The 17,644-nt window shown below is 44.0% G+C and overlaps 1 protein-coding gene across 1 annotated transcript in view; it reads right to left on the bottom strand.

Annotated features, from left to right (window-relative positions):
• Positions 1-7,705: 7,705 nt before the first annotated feature.
• ARHGAP20 (Rho GTPase activating protein 20) overlaps positions 7,706-17,644 on the bottom strand; it is a 57,567-nt gene continuing 47,628 nt past the window's right edge. Inside the window, exons 10-15 of the mRNA XM_083855187.1 lie at positions 16,806-16,984; positions 13,731-13,892; positions 12,614-12,723; positions 12,187-12,376; positions 11,616-11,727; positions 7,706-10,007 (exon numbers count right to left, since the gene is read on the bottom strand). Coding sequence (XP_083711313.1) covers positions 8,932-10,007; positions 11,616-11,727; positions 12,187-12,376; positions 12,614-12,723; positions 13,731-13,892; positions 16,806-16,984 — 1,829 coding nt within the window. The 3' untranslated portion in view covers positions 7,706-8,931. The remainder of the gene's footprint in view (positions 10,008-11,615; positions 11,728-12,186; positions 12,377-12,613; positions 12,724-13,730; positions 13,893-16,805; positions 16,985-17,644) is intronic.

The following is a 17,644-nucleotide window of genomic DNA, read 5'->3' as shown; positions in this document are numbered from 1 at the left end:
AAAAATGGAAAACATTCAGACTTTGGCTTTGCCAAAAATTTTATTAGACAAATCCTTCTTTCTTTCTTTTTTTTTTTAATTATATCTAGACAGGATGCATAAGTATTCAATACTTTTTATTATTTCTTACACAATAAAAGAAATTTTGGAAGTCTCTACTTCTTCAAATAATAGATAGACCTCTGTAATATAAATGAAAATTTTAAATGGAAGCTTCATAGGAATATTTTTTTTCGATAAAGCAGGAACATCTGGTATGGTTTCTAAATTATTTAGAGAATAGGCACAGCTCCAGCCCAGTAAGGAATTTAAGCGCACAAGCAATCTTATTGGACTTCTCTGGGACTATTTACACATAGAAGCTAAGCCCAAGCCCAGGAATTCTGCTGAAGGTGACCTTCCAGACTCCTCATCTATCTCTGGATGAAAAGCATGACATCATTTAGATGCTGCACATTTCTGCAAGTATTTGGATATTCAGCAGAGGGATAGCAATGCCATGGAAGTATTCAGATGGGCCTGAGCAATGAAGAGCATCTTTCAATGACAACCATCTGTGGAGACCAAGTCCTGCTAGGAAAGATGATTTTGGGCCCTGAACTTCCCTGTTTGCCTGGTCACCTCAGGTTCCTCAAGTCACAGACACCTGTGGATTTGGTGTCAGATGTCGCTTTCCTGAGCAGTTGTGCCAATAAAACAATTAAGGTCAGCCCTGCCTCCTTCCTGCCACCCCCACCCAACCAGGCCCCCAGCTCTGCTAAGGGAACTTCCAATGGTGTTGGAAGTAAAAACCATTTCTTCAGGGGAAACATTTAAGTCGAAGCATTGACAAACCTCCTCGAGGTCAGGCTGCACATGAGCTGCTCCCTGTAGCAAATGGCAACTGACCCCTGGGTGGCTTTGACTGGATCTGGGGAGATCATCCCTCTCCTGCACTAAGTCCTTTCAAAGCATTTTGCACTACATCTGTGCAAGCTGTCCATGGGCCACTTGACATTTTAAACCCTCCTTCTTGTTCAAAACTGCTCTCTCTGTTGTGAGGCAGCCACTTGCACACACTGCTGGCACATATGTGACAGGTACTGCTCCTTCCAGCTCATCAGGATTGACATCCACCAGGAAATATGCACACATACATGGAAAATGGGTCTCTCCAGTATCTGGCATTGGCTACTCAGTTCCCCCAGGTGCTGGCACTGGCACCCTCCAGTCTCTGAGGTTCACAGACTCATTCCAGCTGCTGGCACTTGGCTCAGTTGCAGCTGCCCATTCGTCTGGCTTGAAGGCTGATGTTGGTCTCAGAGCAGAGGGTGTGCTCACATAGAAAGTCAACTGAGAGAATGAAACAGCAATTATTAGTAGTAATATATAATTAGTTGCACCATTGCCTCTGAACATTTAGTAAGACTGGGGGAGGCTGTGGTGGTGAGGTACAGGGCTTGCTCAGAGTGCTGTGTTCTGACCAGCCACACTAGCCCCTTTAATCCCCTTTTCCCTCTATTATTTCATGCTGCTTCCACCCCTGCCCATCTAATCCCTCCTTGTCCCTGCCTTTGATCCTTAACCTAAACATCCCATAATGAGCCTGGCACAGTGCTATAGCCCACTTGGAACACCTCCTAAGATGTTGTCCATTCAGTGCCCTCAAATGCTTTCCCCCCCACAGCTCCCCATGAACCTTGTATTCCTGCAGGGTCCCACTAATGCCCTGGTGGGGTTCACCCAGGAACCCTGAGCTGGCCACTCTCCTCTGGCAGTCCAAGAGAATGGGATGGGGCTCCCTTGGTGTAGGTGGAGTGACTGGGATCCTACAACCAGCATTGCCCCTTGATTCCTGTGGGGATCCTCTTGAGTCCAGGCTTCAGTCACCAGTGGGCCACTCTCCGCTTTCTTTAGAGACAGGTCACTCTGTCTTTATCAGCCCTTACTGTCAGGGCTCATTGTCTAAACTCTCCACTGGGATGGTGTAGCCTCAGCTGTGCACACTGGCAGCACATTCCTGTCCCTTCCCTCCCTGGCTGGCAGACCACCCAGCCCCCCACTCATCCCAGCCTTTGGGGCAGCAGGGAACCCTGTAGAAACTCTTAAAAGCCAAGAGGAGGAGAAGGAGGAAGAGCAGGAGAGCCTTGCCTTCAATGTTCATATCAGAATTATTGCTGAGCCTGAGAGCAGATTTGTAGCACATTGACAGAAATAGTTTGTGACATGAGAATCAAGCGCAGAGAAATAATTTCTGTACTGAAAACACCTCTCCCATGCAGGGTCACAGAATGGCTAAATTCTGAAATATTTAACTTAATGGAACTGGCAGCAGCTACCGAGTACTTGTCCTCGAGGAACTGCTGACATTTGCAGTGAAGCCACAATGAAACCGACAAAGTAGGGCCTGGAGCAAACCTACTATCAAGGAAAAATCACTACAGACTGCATTGTACATATTTATAAAACACAAATTACGTCCAAAACCTTTAGGCCTTGTGTGGCAACCATACCCTAAAAGAAATATTCAACACCTTTAACCAAAGAGTCTTCCCCTTTGGACACCAGTGGGTCAATTAGTTTAGCTTGACAGTGGCCCCAGCACAGCGACATCAGTAACTGATCTTGGGAGCAAGTGAAATCATGCGAGCATGTCTGTGAAAGGGAGAGCTGGCTGCCTTCCTCTGATGCTGCTGCCTGCTCAGCCGGCAGACATCATGCTCCAGTGCCTCTTACACTTGGCAGGAGCCAAGGACTCTTCCACTGGGAAGTGGCCTTGAGCAAATGCCAAAGATGAGGCTCGATGCAGACGCAGCCCCTCGCTCAGCCTCTTCCCACATCAGACTCTGGAGAGGGAAAAGCCCCCAGTATGGCTGGTGCCTTAGGTCTCCCTCCAGATGTGAGTGTTTGAGGATGTCCAGTGGTGTCTGGACTGAGGCTATGTCCTTAGGCATGTTCAGGTATTCCAAACGCAGGATATGGAGAGATGCTAAATACTGAGGGAAAATGTATCATAGTCTCTGCTCCTAATATAGAAGTTTATTGGGATAATCTGAAGATGGGATGCAAGACTACAGCTTTTGCTGGTTTCTTAGACCTTTTCTAGGTTATTTAAGACATCATCATTAGGGATGGTGCTGTGCAGGGCCAAGAGTTGGACTTGCCGATTCTTGTGGGTCCCTTCCAACTCAGCTTATTCTGTGATTCTTGATTCTGTAATCATTGTTCCAAAACATTATGTTTATTCAACTGTCTGAGTCATCTGCTTTTATCTAAATTTCTCCAGCTGTGATAAACATTGCTATCCCTCATCCAGTCATGAGCTACATGTCTTTGTCACAAGGGTTGAATGCTGTGTCCTGAAGCATTCTCCTGGAGCAGTCAGTCTGCTCATGGCTTGGACAGGTGAATTCTTTGCTGAGTGAAAACTTTTTGCTGGTTGGATGTGTGGGTCCAGAAAATGGATGGGAATAGAAATAAATCCAACAGGTGGCTGATCACAAGTGATGTTCCCCAGGGATGAGTTTTGCAGCCAGCTCTGTTTAATATCTTTACCAATGATCTAGGTGAAGAAATTGAGACCCCCTCAGTCAGTTCACAGATGACACCAAGTTGGGTGGGAGTGTTGATTTGCTGGAGGGCAGGAGGGCTCTGCAGAGAGATCTGGACAGGCTGGATTGATGGGTCAAGACCAACTGTATGAGGTTCAGCAAGGCCAAGTGCCAGGTCCTGCACTGAGGTCACTGCAGGCTGGGGGCAGTGGCTGGGAAGCTGCCCAATGGAAAAGGACCTGGGGGTGCTGGTCAGCAGCAGCTGAACGTGATCCAGGGTGTGCCCAGGTGGCCAAGAAGGCCGATGGCATCCTGGCCTGGATCAGCCATGGTGTGGCCAGCAGGACTTGGGCTGTGACCGTCCCCCTGTCCTGGGCACTGCTGAGGCCACACCTCAAATCCTGTGCTCAGTTCTGGGCCCCTCCCTGCAGGAAAGACATTGAGGGGCTGGAGCGTGTCCAGAGAAGGGCAGCGGAGCTGGGGAAGGGTCTGGAGCACAAGTGCTGTGAGGAGCAGCTGAGGGAGCTGGGGGTGTTTAGCCTGGAGAAAAGGAGGCTCAGGGAGAACCTTACTGCTCTCTACAGCTGCCTGACAGGAGGGTGCCTCTTCCCTCAAATAAAAATAGGGCAAGTAACAATGGCATCAAGTTGCACCAGGGGAGTTTTAGAGTGGATATTAGGAAAACATAAAGGGCTGTCTAACACTGAAAAAAGCTGTCCAGGGAAATGTTGGAGTCACTATCTCTGGAAGTACAGAAAAGATGTGTAGATGAAGTGCTTAGGGACATGGTTTAGCAGTGGACATGATGATCTTAAAGATCTTTTGCAACCTAAACAATTCTATAATTCTACATGGATGTGCAAGCCCCTGGCAAGTGGTTGAACCAGAGATTTCCTGAGGCCTCTTCCAGCCTGAATCACCCCATTCCCTAGTGTTTTTATGGATAAAAATGAGAGGAAGTTGATAGGCCCAACTCAGTGAGATTGTTTGGGATGTTTTGTAGATGCACAGGCTGATCTGCAAGACATGAAACAAATCTGTTTGCATGGGTTATGGCAGCCCCACTGTGTGCATATAGGTGTGATTGCACTTCTGCATGTGGCCCCCAAAATCACCAGCCACCTCCCAGCCCCCGTGTCTGCTGTGCTGGGGGGAACAGTTATGTTTAGGATGGGGGAAAACACCAACCACTACCCTGACCCAGCACACCAGCATACTTAGAGAAAAAACAAGTGGTGCAAAACAGGCAGCAGAGGAAGCAAACAAATTTGCCAAATATCATAGAGTAGAGCACGAGCAGAGCTGGAAATGAGATGTCAACCACCAGGTCCTGGGACCACATATGTCCCCAGAAGGAAAGGGTGTGAAACAGCAGCTATTTCACTAAATCCAGTGATTTGAAATTTTGGATAGAGAGACACCTTCAGTTTAAAGGTCATGCTTCATTTTCTGGATCTATAATCTATTTTGCTTGAACTCTACAAACTCATTTAGACAAGGATTAGATGGTACATGACTTCCTGCTTCCTGATTTGGGTAGTGCTGGAGAGAGAAAACTTGCAGGGATGAAGCAGTAGTATTCATGGGATTGATGAAGAAGAATGGAAGAGCCCCCCAAAAAAAAAAAAAAAAAAAAATCCCAAACAACCACCAAACCAAAAAATTCAAAAAACCTTCAAAGCAGGCTGAGAAGAAATTGCTCTAAATTTACATTAGAGTAATCTCTGAAATTACCTGAAAGGAATGATGGCTAGCACTTGTGAAACAGAGGCAGGATGTTCATTAACAATGAGAACATGAACCCTGTGCGACAGAAAGTTCAAGTAGTAAGGTAATTTGTCAGTTTGCTTCATTTTCTGTCTTTGACAGCAGTAGATGAGTTGTCATAGCCACTGTTTCTTCCCTAACTCAGTCATCTTTTTATGTTATTCTGTGATGTTTTGGTACTGAGCCAGGGCAGAAGAAGGGGCTCAGCACTCAGGGCCACCCTCACCCCACTGCCTTCTCACAGAATGTACTGGATTTACACGGCAAGGATTTGGTAGCGTGGGGCTACAGAACAATGAGTGTATGTGTGTGGGTGTGGGGGGGATGTGTGTGTGTGAAATGCTTCCCTGTGTCCAACAGAGCCAAAGCCAGACTGCTCCAAGATGGTCCCACTGCTGGTCATGGCTGAGTCCAGCAACTGGGATAACACAGTTAAGAAAGGTGAAAAAATGCACAGTGGTAGTTGGAGAGAGGAGAGTATGTGAAAGGGAGAGAATGTGCTCTGCAGACACCCAGCTCGGTGCAGGAGGGGCAGGAGGAGCTCCAGACACAGGAGCTGAGATTCCCCTGCAGCCCCTGGTACAGATCACAGTGAGGCAGCTGTGCCCTGCAGCCCCCAGAGAATCATGGAGATGCAGAAATCCACCTGGAGCCCATGGAGGAGACCCACAGCAGAGCCAGGGGGATGCTTACTGTGGTGCTTAGAGTTGCATCTGACACTCTAAAAGGGTTCAGTACAATCCATTTTGGATCTTACCAGCATTTAATTCCCTCACTGTGTGCTTGCAGGCCAGAGGCATTGCAGACAATGATTGTCCCCATTAGTGCTCTTTTTTGTGATTGTCACAGAACATGCCTCGTGCAGCAGCAGGGTGTAAGTCTTGTAAGACAGCAGTGCATTCCAAATTGTGTTGGGTCTACATCCAGCTTATCTGCCATGCATTTAAAGCTGAAAGCACTCTAGCATAAGCTACAGCTCAAAAGCAGACACATAACTCACTTCACATCGAAGCACACTTTGATAAACTCTTTCTTCAGACAGCAGAGATAAATGGCTTGTAGGAAGATACCGTTTGTAGGACAGAAAATTTATGTTGCAGAGACTAGAGCTTTTCTAAAGCTTTATTATTGATGCAATGAATCAGTATTTGCTACTCAATGTAATCTTGGCAGCATGGCAATACCCTTTTTACTGTTTTGAAAAGAAATGGAAATGCAGAGTAGCTGTTTTATTTCAAAATAGCATCATGTCAATCAGTCTTTTTTGTTTGTTTGTTTTGAAGGCGGTGTATATGTAGGGCTGTTAGATGACAGGCCTCAAAATGCATACAAAGTATTTTACCTTTAGAAGGTGACTGTTACAGACCAGATTCTGCATACTACTGTTTTCATTAAAATTGCTAAATATGAAAAAGAATCTGCTAATATTAAAGAAGAAATCTTGCTCTCATTCATTGGTTTATTCCTTTCCTTTCCTTGCTCCCAATCTTTGTATGTTTTATCCCACAAGATCTCTCTTCACCTCCATATTGTTGACTGAATCCCATTAACTGAAAACATCCTCCTACCACTAGATGAAGAGAAAAAGGGTAGGAATTCTTGCTTGAGAATTACTAGAATTTATGCAAGTCAACAGGATGATGGCATACTGTAGGAGCAATGCCACTCAAAGTGGAAGAAAAATGCTTCAGCCCTTTCTCACACAAGATTCACAGTGGTATCATTGGGACTTCCACTTCAGCAATACCTTGTAGAACTGACACATAAAAAAATTCAACAGAATATAAACCATATTTATGACATAACAAATAATATTTAATATATAGCATTGAATGCATACACATCAATACCAGTGCCATAACAACAAAACAGAACTTGTAAAATTAGCAGCAGTTTTTTGCAAGTACAAAAATACACATTTTTTTCAGAACATATATAATAGCAAAATTTAACAGGATATATTATACAAACTCAAAGCATTTAGATAATGCATTACTTTAATATATTATATGATGTATGACACAGACAGTGAGACCGAGTGCACCCTTGGCAGGTTGGTAGGTGACAGGAGGCTGAGAGGGGCAGCTCAGACAACAGAAGGATGAGATGCCACCCAGAGGGGCCTGGACAAACTTGAGAAGTGGGCCCATGAGAACCTCAGGAGGTTCAACAAGTCTAAGTGCAAGGTGCTACATCTTGCCCTGGGTGGGGACAGGTACAGACTGGGAGAAGAACTCTCCCTGCTGAGAAGGGCTTGGAGGTGCTGGTGGGTGAGAGGCTGGCCATGAGCTGTCAGTGTGCACTCACAGCCCAGAAAGCCAAACGTGTCCTGGGCTGCACCCAAAGCAGTGTGGGCAGCAGGGCCAGGGAGGGGATTCTGCCCCTCTGTTCTGCTCTGCTGAGACCCCACCTGCAGTGCTGCATCCAGCCCTGGGCTCCCAGCACAGGCAGGACAGGGACCTGCTGGAGTGGGTCCAGAGAAGGACCATAAAGAACATTAGAAGAATGGAAAAACTTCCGTGGGGAAATGCTGAGAGAGTTGGGATTGTTAAGCCTGGAGAAGAGGAGGTTTCAGGAAGACCTGACCTAGGCCTTCCAGTACCTTAAGGGGGCTTATAAAAAGAAGGGAGATGACTTTTTATATGGGTAGATAGTTGCAGGACAAGGGGCAAGGTTTTAAACTAAAAGAGAACGGGATTAGATTAAGAAGAATTTCTCTCAAGAGAGTGGTGAAACAATAGAACAGGTTGCCCCAAGAAGTTAAGGATGCCCTAGCCCTGGAAGATTCAAGGCTGGGTTGGATGGAGCTTTGAGCAACCTGGTCTAGTGGAAGGTGTCCCTGTCTCTATGGCAGGGGGTTGGAACTGGACGATCTCAAAGGTCCTTTCCAACCCGATCTACTCTGTGGTTTTATGGTTTGGATGTTGCATAATAAAATTACACGTGTTCTGCTTGCAATAATACATAATGCCATTTACAGCAATGTTAAGAAACTATTCACAACTTAAACATGAACAGAACAGCCAACAAAGCACAATAAATGAAACATAGAGTTGCAAGGTGTTAGTTACAAGATTCAGCATTTCCCTTTACATATTTTTGGGTTTTTTTCTTTCTTTCACAGGGTGAAAGAAATAACTACACCTATCGAACATACTGTATAAACATACAGAAAACAACACACTTACTCCTTGGAGGACAATGAAGGTAATATTTATCAGTTTCAGAACAGTAGTATAATACCACAGTTATGGAAGCTATGCTGACTTTGCACGCTACATCAAAAGCACAAAGGACTGGGACTCACATCTGCAAGGCTCAACACTTGAGTAGTCATGGAGAGAGGCCCAGCAGGCAGCCCGCTGCCCTGGCAGGGTCAGGGAACAGGACACTGGCCTTAGTTCATCCTGGGTCTCTTCTAGATTTTCAGGAGATTTCTGTTTGCTTGCTTTTCAGCATTTTTTATTATTCCTACAATGTTCTTGCAAAGCTTTATACTGGAACATTACCCAGTTTCCTATAAAAAGAAAACCTGTGAGTCCAAGGACTGCTCAATTAAATTTGAACAATCTGGATGTTAAACTTAAAATGAACACACATCAACACCAAAGGCATTTTCTTTATGGTGTTTATTTTAAGCATTAAGATTCCTCTGCAAAAAGCTTTGGTCAGTCTCTTCAAACTTTGGATTGCTGTAATGCTTTTCTAGACCTCCTCTTTGATCATGAAGTCTGTCTCTCCCAGTGACTTTCAGAGGCAATGGCTGAAGATCAGCCTTAATGAAACAGCCATCAGTAGGTTTCAGGGGTGCTGACCTGCTGCTGGGCCCCACCAAACCCCCCTCAGCCCCAGTGTCAGTAGGTTGTGGAGATGGTGGCACTGTGGTGGACGGAAGGAAACAGTCATCAGCCACAGCAGCAGCAGCGTCTTCGTGTTTCTTTAGCAACTGGAAAGTGCTATCGAAAGGGTAGGAGGTTTCACTTAAGGTTAACAGAGCTTGGTCTGAAAACTGGGAGAAAGCACTGTCCAAGGAGCAAATGGATGACACAGATGGAGATGTCCCAGAAGAAGACTGGCTAAAAGAGCTAAATCCTGAGCAAATATTTAATCCCTCTGGCGTGGGAGGCAGGAGACAATGGGACAGGTCTTTCCTTTCAACGTTTTGGTTCGTGTGGTCACTTTTACCAACGTTAATCCCTATAAACAAGCCCTGATTGCTGAGCTTTTGCCTTTCCACCTGCAACAACCGGCGCTGGAAGAAACACTCATCATCCTCACAAGACAGGACAACGTCACAGCTGGCTTTGCGCGTCGCCTTCTCCCGCCCAGCATCGGCGTGGCCGGAACTGCAGGTCTGGCCAACCGCAGGCTCGGAGGAGCGCCGCTGCCTCCTCACAGTCTTGGGAGCACCTGAGGTAGCTGCTGATGGGAAACCACTGGAGTAGGGAGACTTGTTTGAGTTTTCTTTCGAGGAAAACTTCAGGTGCACGTCAGCAGAAATTGCCAACTGCTTCAGTTTGGTTTGGCTTTGGATTTCATCCACCTCCGTCTGCTCCGAATCGCCATCGCTCAGAGTAAAGACAGACTCCCTGCTTCTGTTATCCTGACCATGGGTTTTAATCCAGTCGCTGGAGGAAGAGTCAGCTTCATCATTTGCCTCATTTTCCAGGCTGTCATAGGAAGAGTCATTCTGATGGAGAGAAGCAACATCTGCAAGGACAAACCAAGTGTTAACACATCAGTGACTGAACCACCCTCTTGACAAGCAGCTTCTCCCCTTTTTTTTTTTTTTTTTTCCTGGCAAGTATCCTTTAATTTCAGGAGCATTTGGCCTTTAAAGATTCTTCAAGCAAAAGTACTAATCATTTCATTAAAAATTACTGTCTTAATTTTGAACTGGAGAAGCTAAATTGAGTATTAAGCTACAGTTCAGTCAAGAAATACAGGATAGTGGCACAAATAAGGATTAGGGAGTTTGCTCTGTGGTTTTGCTTTGTTGTTTTTTGGGTTTTTTAATGGATAGTAGCTAATCCAGCTGTAAACAACAATTTACATACATATATTGAATTGGTGATTTGTTTAATTTTTCTTTTCATTCTTGGATATTGAAAGCAATATTTAACCTTTCTTTCCTTCTTTTAGACAAATGAAGAGAACAGGGCATACTTCTTACCTCTACTTCTTCCAGAAAATACAATATTTTTAAGAGCAACACTGTGATGTTTTAGGCTCAGTTTAAATAGCCAGCTCATTTGCACTGAGCAGTGCACACCTGGGCCCTATCCTGTATCTGCAGTAATTGGAATTACATTAAATCTCTTTTGCTCTGGGTTAGACTAATCTGCCTTATCTCACATTTGCAGCAGACACAGTTCATGCACGGGCAGTCACCATGCCTCAGTGCCTGCCTGAAAGCTCTTTCAGCTGCTGTAACCTGTCGTGGGACTGAGCTCTCCCTGCCAGCACATCCCAGCACAGCAGAACCCATGTGCTGCACTGCTGGGGAAGGGGCAGGTCAAATTTCACCCAGTCTCAGTGGAGAGCATGAGGAGTTTGAAACAGCCACACTGTCAGACATGCTGACACAAGTGCCATTATCACTTGCAGTGCAGGCTACTTGGGACAAAATTTATCTTACAAAAATGTTGCTTTAGAAATTACTTTAAGGAGAGACACAAAACTCCAGTCAAAATCAGAGGGCTGAAGAGAAAAAAAGCATTAATGATAATCTGGAAAGCTCTGTCAACTAGTCTGCCAAACAGTTTCAGTCACCAGATCCATTTTTCTGTGCTAGCAGCAAAATCTGGATGTCCCATTGAAACTCTGGAGATCTTGCTCTTTTGATAGTGAATAGACACTTTCAACCCTAATGTAATGGTGTGACAGCTGTATTATGACCATTGTTGATCACTGACCTCTTGATATTTTGGGAAAACACAGGCTCATGCAAAAAATCTCGATTTGAGAGGAAACCCTCTCCAGATTTTTTTTTTTTTTTTTTTTTAAATTTTCTTTTTTTTTTTTTTTTTTTTTTTAAATTTTCTTTTTTTTCCCCTCCCTCCTTTTTTAACCAGAGAGATTCAGATGACTGGTATAGGGGCAAGAGTATTTATGAAAGCATCTTGTGATATGATGCAGGTCTATGGTAAGTTGAATTAGTGATTATGACCAATTCTTTGGGGAATTGAATGGAAAGAGAACAGCAATATCTGGGAACACCACATGAAGAAGGAACAGCATTCTTCCGTGGAATATACCAATCTTTTGCCTGGCTGAGTTTAGCTGTCTTAATTGGATCGAAACATCAATGTGCATTACCTGAGCTGTTCTCTCTCTTGCATGTCATCAGTATTTCTCCAAAGAGGGAGGTAATTTCATCTCCAAAAATCCTGCAGCAATTCTCAATGAGGAACTGTACCAGACTAGAAATCTGCAACAAATCAATGGAAGAGAGACATCAGAACTTCTATTATTCAACTCAGGACAAGCTCACCATACAGATGTGGAACAGGAGCAAACTGTCATCCATGTCATCCATGAAGGCAGCCAGGAACTACTCTCTCAGTCTCCTGGGCCCAATAAATTGTCCTGGTATACTTCTTTGTAAACATCTTTTCCACTCTACTTTGTCCTATTTGGAGGTCACCACAACCAGAAATCTTCTTGATGAGAGAATCATTTTGCTGATACACTGGGCATTGCTTTATGGCCTCTCTCCCCTTCTTCCAGGAAGATTGTGAGAATGGATTGATGAATGTTGCTGGAGCCCTGATAAGAGGAAAAGTCCTGATCTGAAGAGGTACTGAGTGTTCTCAAGTTCCTAACCAACAGCCTGGTTGAATGAGATCAAAGTTGGTGTGGTTTTCTGCTACACCAAAGTGTTTCATACCTTTTTAATAAATTCACTTTCTATATCAGGAGTGGAGGAAACAGGAGGCCAGAGCAGGCTAGGTGCAATGCAGACAGCCAGATTAAAGGCATTCATCTGGTTCTCTTCAGACCTCATTTCTATCCCATGCAGAACTCCAAAGATGTAACGTAAGAGAACAACATTAGCTCTGGGGAGAAGCTCTATTAACCTGAAAACAGATGAAAACAGAATTCTTCACATTAATGACCACTTCCCATAGATAGATACACACAAGTCAAGATAATGGAAATGCAGAAACATGGTAACATGGTCCACTAATTAAATCAGGGAGGGTGTCAAAGAGATGTTCTTGTTTAAAAAATATAACTGTAAGTTGAATGTTTGTGATTCTGCATTCTGGGATATACATTTATAGGAAAAGAATGTAGAGAATATAAATAACTACCTTTGGATGCTTTTTATCTTCTCTTCATTATTTCCTTGATCCAGCACAGACACCCACTTATCACACAGCTGGGATGATAAAATACTGCCTGGGATGTTGCGAAGAAAATCCTTATCAAGAGAAAAGAAGAACAAAACACGTGAGCAGCTGTTTTGGGGCATGTGAGGGAGTAGGAATAAGATACACAGATACAAGAGGATGTATCCACGGGACAGCACTCCCTGGCAAGTATATTGTTACACACAACCACCAAAATCAGAAGAAAATAATCTGAGATAGAGGCACTTTAGATCATGGTTAAAGTGAATATTTTCCAGTCTTTGCATACCCTTTCCTGTCAAAACAGAGGTATTTGAATGCTTCATCTGATATTGCTAAACTAAAAAATCTGCAGCGAAACCAGTTATTTTGATGTTGCATAATGTCTGTCTTTACTTATCTGTAGTCCCTGTTTCTTCTCAGCTGACAAGCTCAAATACCTCCAGACCATAGGCACTCCAAGGCATCCCTACCTTCCTTCCCCTAATCAATGGAGTACTTAAACTAGTCATTGATAGTTTTGCTATTCCTCTTTCCTAACACCTCAACCATGGGCATGGAAACTGTTGCAGTTTAGGAAGAAGGGCCAAATCCTAGCTTCCCAAAAAATCTAGGGTGAGGGAAGCTATGATGCTTTTTTTGCACAAGGAACACTGGTTTTGACATACCAGACTGTAACAAAAGAAGATGCATGGAAAAAATAATCCAAGTATTTATGGCAACACTACAAACTCACTAGGATCTGCAGTGTAGGGTATACTGATGTGTAAAGAGACAGGTCTGCCAACGTGCCTTTTAAGGTTTCATATGCAGAGACAAAGAGAGTAACAGGACCAGGCTGCAGCAGAGACCTCAGGAAAGCGGTCAGCAAAATAAGCTGCTACTCCTCTTCCTCATCCTAATTCAGTGGAAGCATCCTTTGGAGATCCTTAGAAGGTTAAAGTGCCAGCTCATTCTTGTTAATTCACTCCACCAATTCCTCTTTGGGCATTTTCCTGGAGAAAAGCCTTCCCTGGTTGTGCACAGGATCTGTGCTGCTCTCACCCAAAAAAGGGAGACAGGAATATTCTTCATATACCTTAAACAAAGATGCTGTCACAAATATGGATTCACGGGCCAGGTCCACTTCAGTGCCTGAATCAAGCTTCTCCTTTAGCTCTTTGAATGTTTTTGCACTTCCAGAGCGTCTGAAAATACCCTTGGTGGAAGGCCCTTCTTGGTAAAGGAGGGAAAGCATGTCCTAAAAAAAAATTAAAAAGGCAAAGAGGATTTTTCATAAATATATTTTATACACTAAAATGTAGTTTTGCCATTTTTGCCACAGCTGAAAACCTTTTAGTCCTAAAAAATATCAGAATTTAAACAAAAGTCAGGGTTCACCCTCCAAAGCCCTGTTTTGGGGCTCTCATTTTGGAAAACATCCCCTCAGAAATACTGTTCTACCACTGCTAAGCACTAACTTTCAGCATGACCTTCCAGGACCCAAGCAAATTTCAGCCAAGTCGTTTAAATAAATAAATGCTGTGGCATGGGAAAAGGAGAGTGATCTATCTAATTCAAAGCTTTGCACTTGACAGTGGCCTCAGCCAGACACTAATTTGCAGGAAGATATGAGACCCTCACTGCTCATCATTGTAGTTAATATTATCACCAACCACAGGCAAAGCTCTGTTTCACTGTTGATATCAGAAAAAAAAAAAAAAAAGAGATTTTTTTTATCTAAAGTAGAAAGTGCTTTGTTTGTTAATATACATCTGCACTTCTACAGCAGATCAGAGTCAGGTTTTTACCCCCTTTGCTGCTTGTGAGTGGTATCAGACTGCAAGCAGCTAAGGGCTGTCAGCAGGACCAACTCTGAGGCAAGGTGCTTCTGCTTGGGAGGTCACTCCAAGGGGGATAAAGCTCAAATTGTGGCTTGCCTGAAGCCAACGAGGCTGCATAGGACTAAACAAGTAGGCAGCTTATTACAGAGAAGGGAAAACAAGCAGATTCCTGCCTAGCTTTTAAAATAACAGGAGGGACTGATTTTTTGTTGTTAAATAATAGAGGAAAACAAGGTGAAAAGGAAATGCTGAAACTTCTCCTGAGATAACATGCTCAGGATATTTGCCAGATGCTTAGTTCTCTGCAGTCTCCTGAGGGCCATCTTTCAGACATGCAGGTCAACTCTTGCAGGCCTGCTCCAAGCAATACAGAATTTGTCATGTTTATCTCTTTGAAAGGGGAAACACGTGCAGACAGTCTCTGGGATTATGTGTATGCATGCAGTGGCCTGAGGACCAAGTTATCAAAAATGATGGCAAGAAAAGGGACACGCAGGGGTCCTGGGTCCATCATCATTAAACTGAATTAGTGAACAGTAATGGATAAGGAATGGAGTTTGGGGACTTTCCTAGTCTGGGCTGTAAGGTAGGTCTTCCTGACACAGCAGTGCAAATAATTCTCACAGAAGCTAATACGTTTGTTTTTATCTTTTAATGTTTATTTCTCACTCCTGCAGAAGTCCAAGATCAAGAATTCATGTAAGTGCAGATGCATTGGAGGAGCATCTTCATGGCAGTAGGACTCATGCCAGCATTTTCATTCTCTTTGCAGGAATTTAGAGTTCTCCCATCAAAACAGGCTGTCCCACAGCACAGGATGTTAGCACATGAACAAACCCTTTGAAAATACATTTTGAACAAAATAGTCACAAGATAAAAATGGGAAGCCCCTATTAAACTAGCAAACCTAGATGAAACTACATGAATGAAGCTAAGGTGCAAGACAACTCAGTGTGGCAAGGGCTAGAAGAGAGCCTTTCAGCTGTGAAAGCAAGCTGGAAGCTCTGAAGCAGTTATTCAGCATGCTTGCAGCACTCATCCCTGATATTTTCTTTCTCTTGCAGGTAAATCCCATTCAGTCCCCCAGTATTCTATTCTATGGAGGTGCTGCATGAATTCGGAAGTAAGTTATATTTTGTGGTATAAACACAGTGTTTAAAATTCAAAGCACGAATTCTACCAAGCTGTGATTCTATGCTTAGTAACTCTGGGGATTTTTTCAAATAAAATTTTACTAATATTTATGTTTTGGAAAATTTTCTGAAATGCAGCATTGGCTCATCTCTTAAACAGAGAGAAGGAGGGATCAGGTGATTACAGTCATACTGAGTCCATCTCTGGAGGGCTTATTTAAATAACCTAAATAATGAAAATGCACACTTCTCCTTCAAAAGAAAACACTATTAAAAGACCTGGAAAATCCTGGCATGATTCACTATTCAGGCAGTGATAAAGCAGCACATCAAGCACCAGCTTAGGAGACAAAACATCTTTTCCTGTCAACTGGTGTGACCCTACTGATTGCAGTAGGGTTCTGGCAGTTTCTTTCAGCCAGAAGTCAGGCTGTTAGGATGAAGGGGCCAATCCTGCAGGGCTCATTCCCACTCCACAAATATTTCATCTGCTGTACGGACAACAGGGCCTTCTAATCACCAAAAATGCCACATACATGCCTTAATTATGCCTACGAATGGGCTCTAGGAAAACCCTTTTTATGGTCTTAGGCTGGCTTTGAGAGCACCCACAGCACCAGAGCTGCCTCAAGACAAGATGAAAAGATGATACTGTAGCCTCCACATTCCCACCTATTTTTTGCAGTGGTGCTGTCAGACCAAAAATGAGGACTCAAAAGTGCTTGCCTGCCCTGGAATGACTTCAAGAAAGGCTCTGAAATTGCCTAGTTATGGGCAGGTGGCATTTTTATGCATGTGTGGGCTGCCTATATGAGACAGTAGATGAGACATTTATGGATGTGGGGATTTGACAGAGATCTTGGGAGTGGTTTAAAAAGTATGTGTGAATGTGGCATTTATTTACACTGTGTAAGTGAGGATTAGGAAACCAGCCTCATAGCATGGGCTATAAAAGAGAAATACCCCAGAGCAGCAGACTGGTCACACACATTTCTCTAGCTGTTGTTAACTGGGCCTGACCACAGTATATGTTAAAACCCAAAGTTCTTCCTGGGAACCACAAATGAGGTTTCCCTATGGAAACTCTTCTGGTTCCTTTGCTTGGGAAATTTCAATGTTCCATTTACAAACACATCCTCATTTACTACACAGAGAAATTCCACCACTCTATGACCCAACTCTGAGCCTGGGACTCACCAAGAGGGGTTTGGGTAGGTTGTCATCCTCACAGATGGTTGTTAGTAAGAGGCCAAAGAGCTTCCCAGGAGCAGCAGATGTTGAGGAGAGGGGTGCATTGTCCAAGTGAGTGCCTGGGCCACGCCAAAAAGCCCAATTTATGATAGATCTTTTCCTTTTAAATGACTTTTGGCTTAAGTCTGGGGAAAGAGAAAGGTGTTTATTACGAGAAATGCATTTCAATTCTAGTTCCAGTATTTGGGTTTTGGTGGTTGCTATGGTTTCAAAGGAAAAAATGTCATGAACTCAACCAACTCCTTGCATCCAGCTAAGCCTAATCCACCATGTACATACATTCCTCTGTGTGTGTGTGTGTGTGTGTGTGTGTGTGTGTAGAATGTGTTGCCTTACTCATGCCCTGAAGAGGATAACCAGGATCTGCCCTGCTGGAGCAGTGTCAGCACTCTCCACCAAGTGCAGGATGGCAAATCTCAGCCTGCTGACTTCACATAGATCTACACTCTGCTAAACAACTCATTTTTCACCCACAGGTGCAAATCCACTGCCCTCACCTCAGCATGCTGTCCAGGGTAATCCTAGCTCTCCTGACAATGTGGGAGACTCTCCCCACAAGTAACACCAGAGAATCAACTAATGAGGCATTTTCAGGAAAAGCCTTTGCTCTCTTCTCTGCAATGCAGGAGTATCATCAGTGTCCTCACTCCAAGCATTTGCCAACCATGGCCCAGGGATGGTGCCTGCCCTTTAATCAATGCCTACCAGATGGCATTTCAGTATGCTGCCAGCACACTGATGGGCTCTGCTTGTCTGCATTGTAACAGATTTCATGAGATACAAAC

This window comes from Zosterops lateralis (genome assembly GCF_965231275.1).
Source record: "Zosterops lateralis genome assembly, chromosome: 2".
In the NCBI taxonomy this organism is placed as follows: domain Eukaryota; kingdom Metazoa; phylum Chordata; class Aves; order Passeriformes; family Zosteropidae; genus Zosterops; species Zosterops lateralis.
Note: the sequence above shows the minus strand (reverse complement) of the source record. Positions and strands in the feature narration are given on the sequence as shown.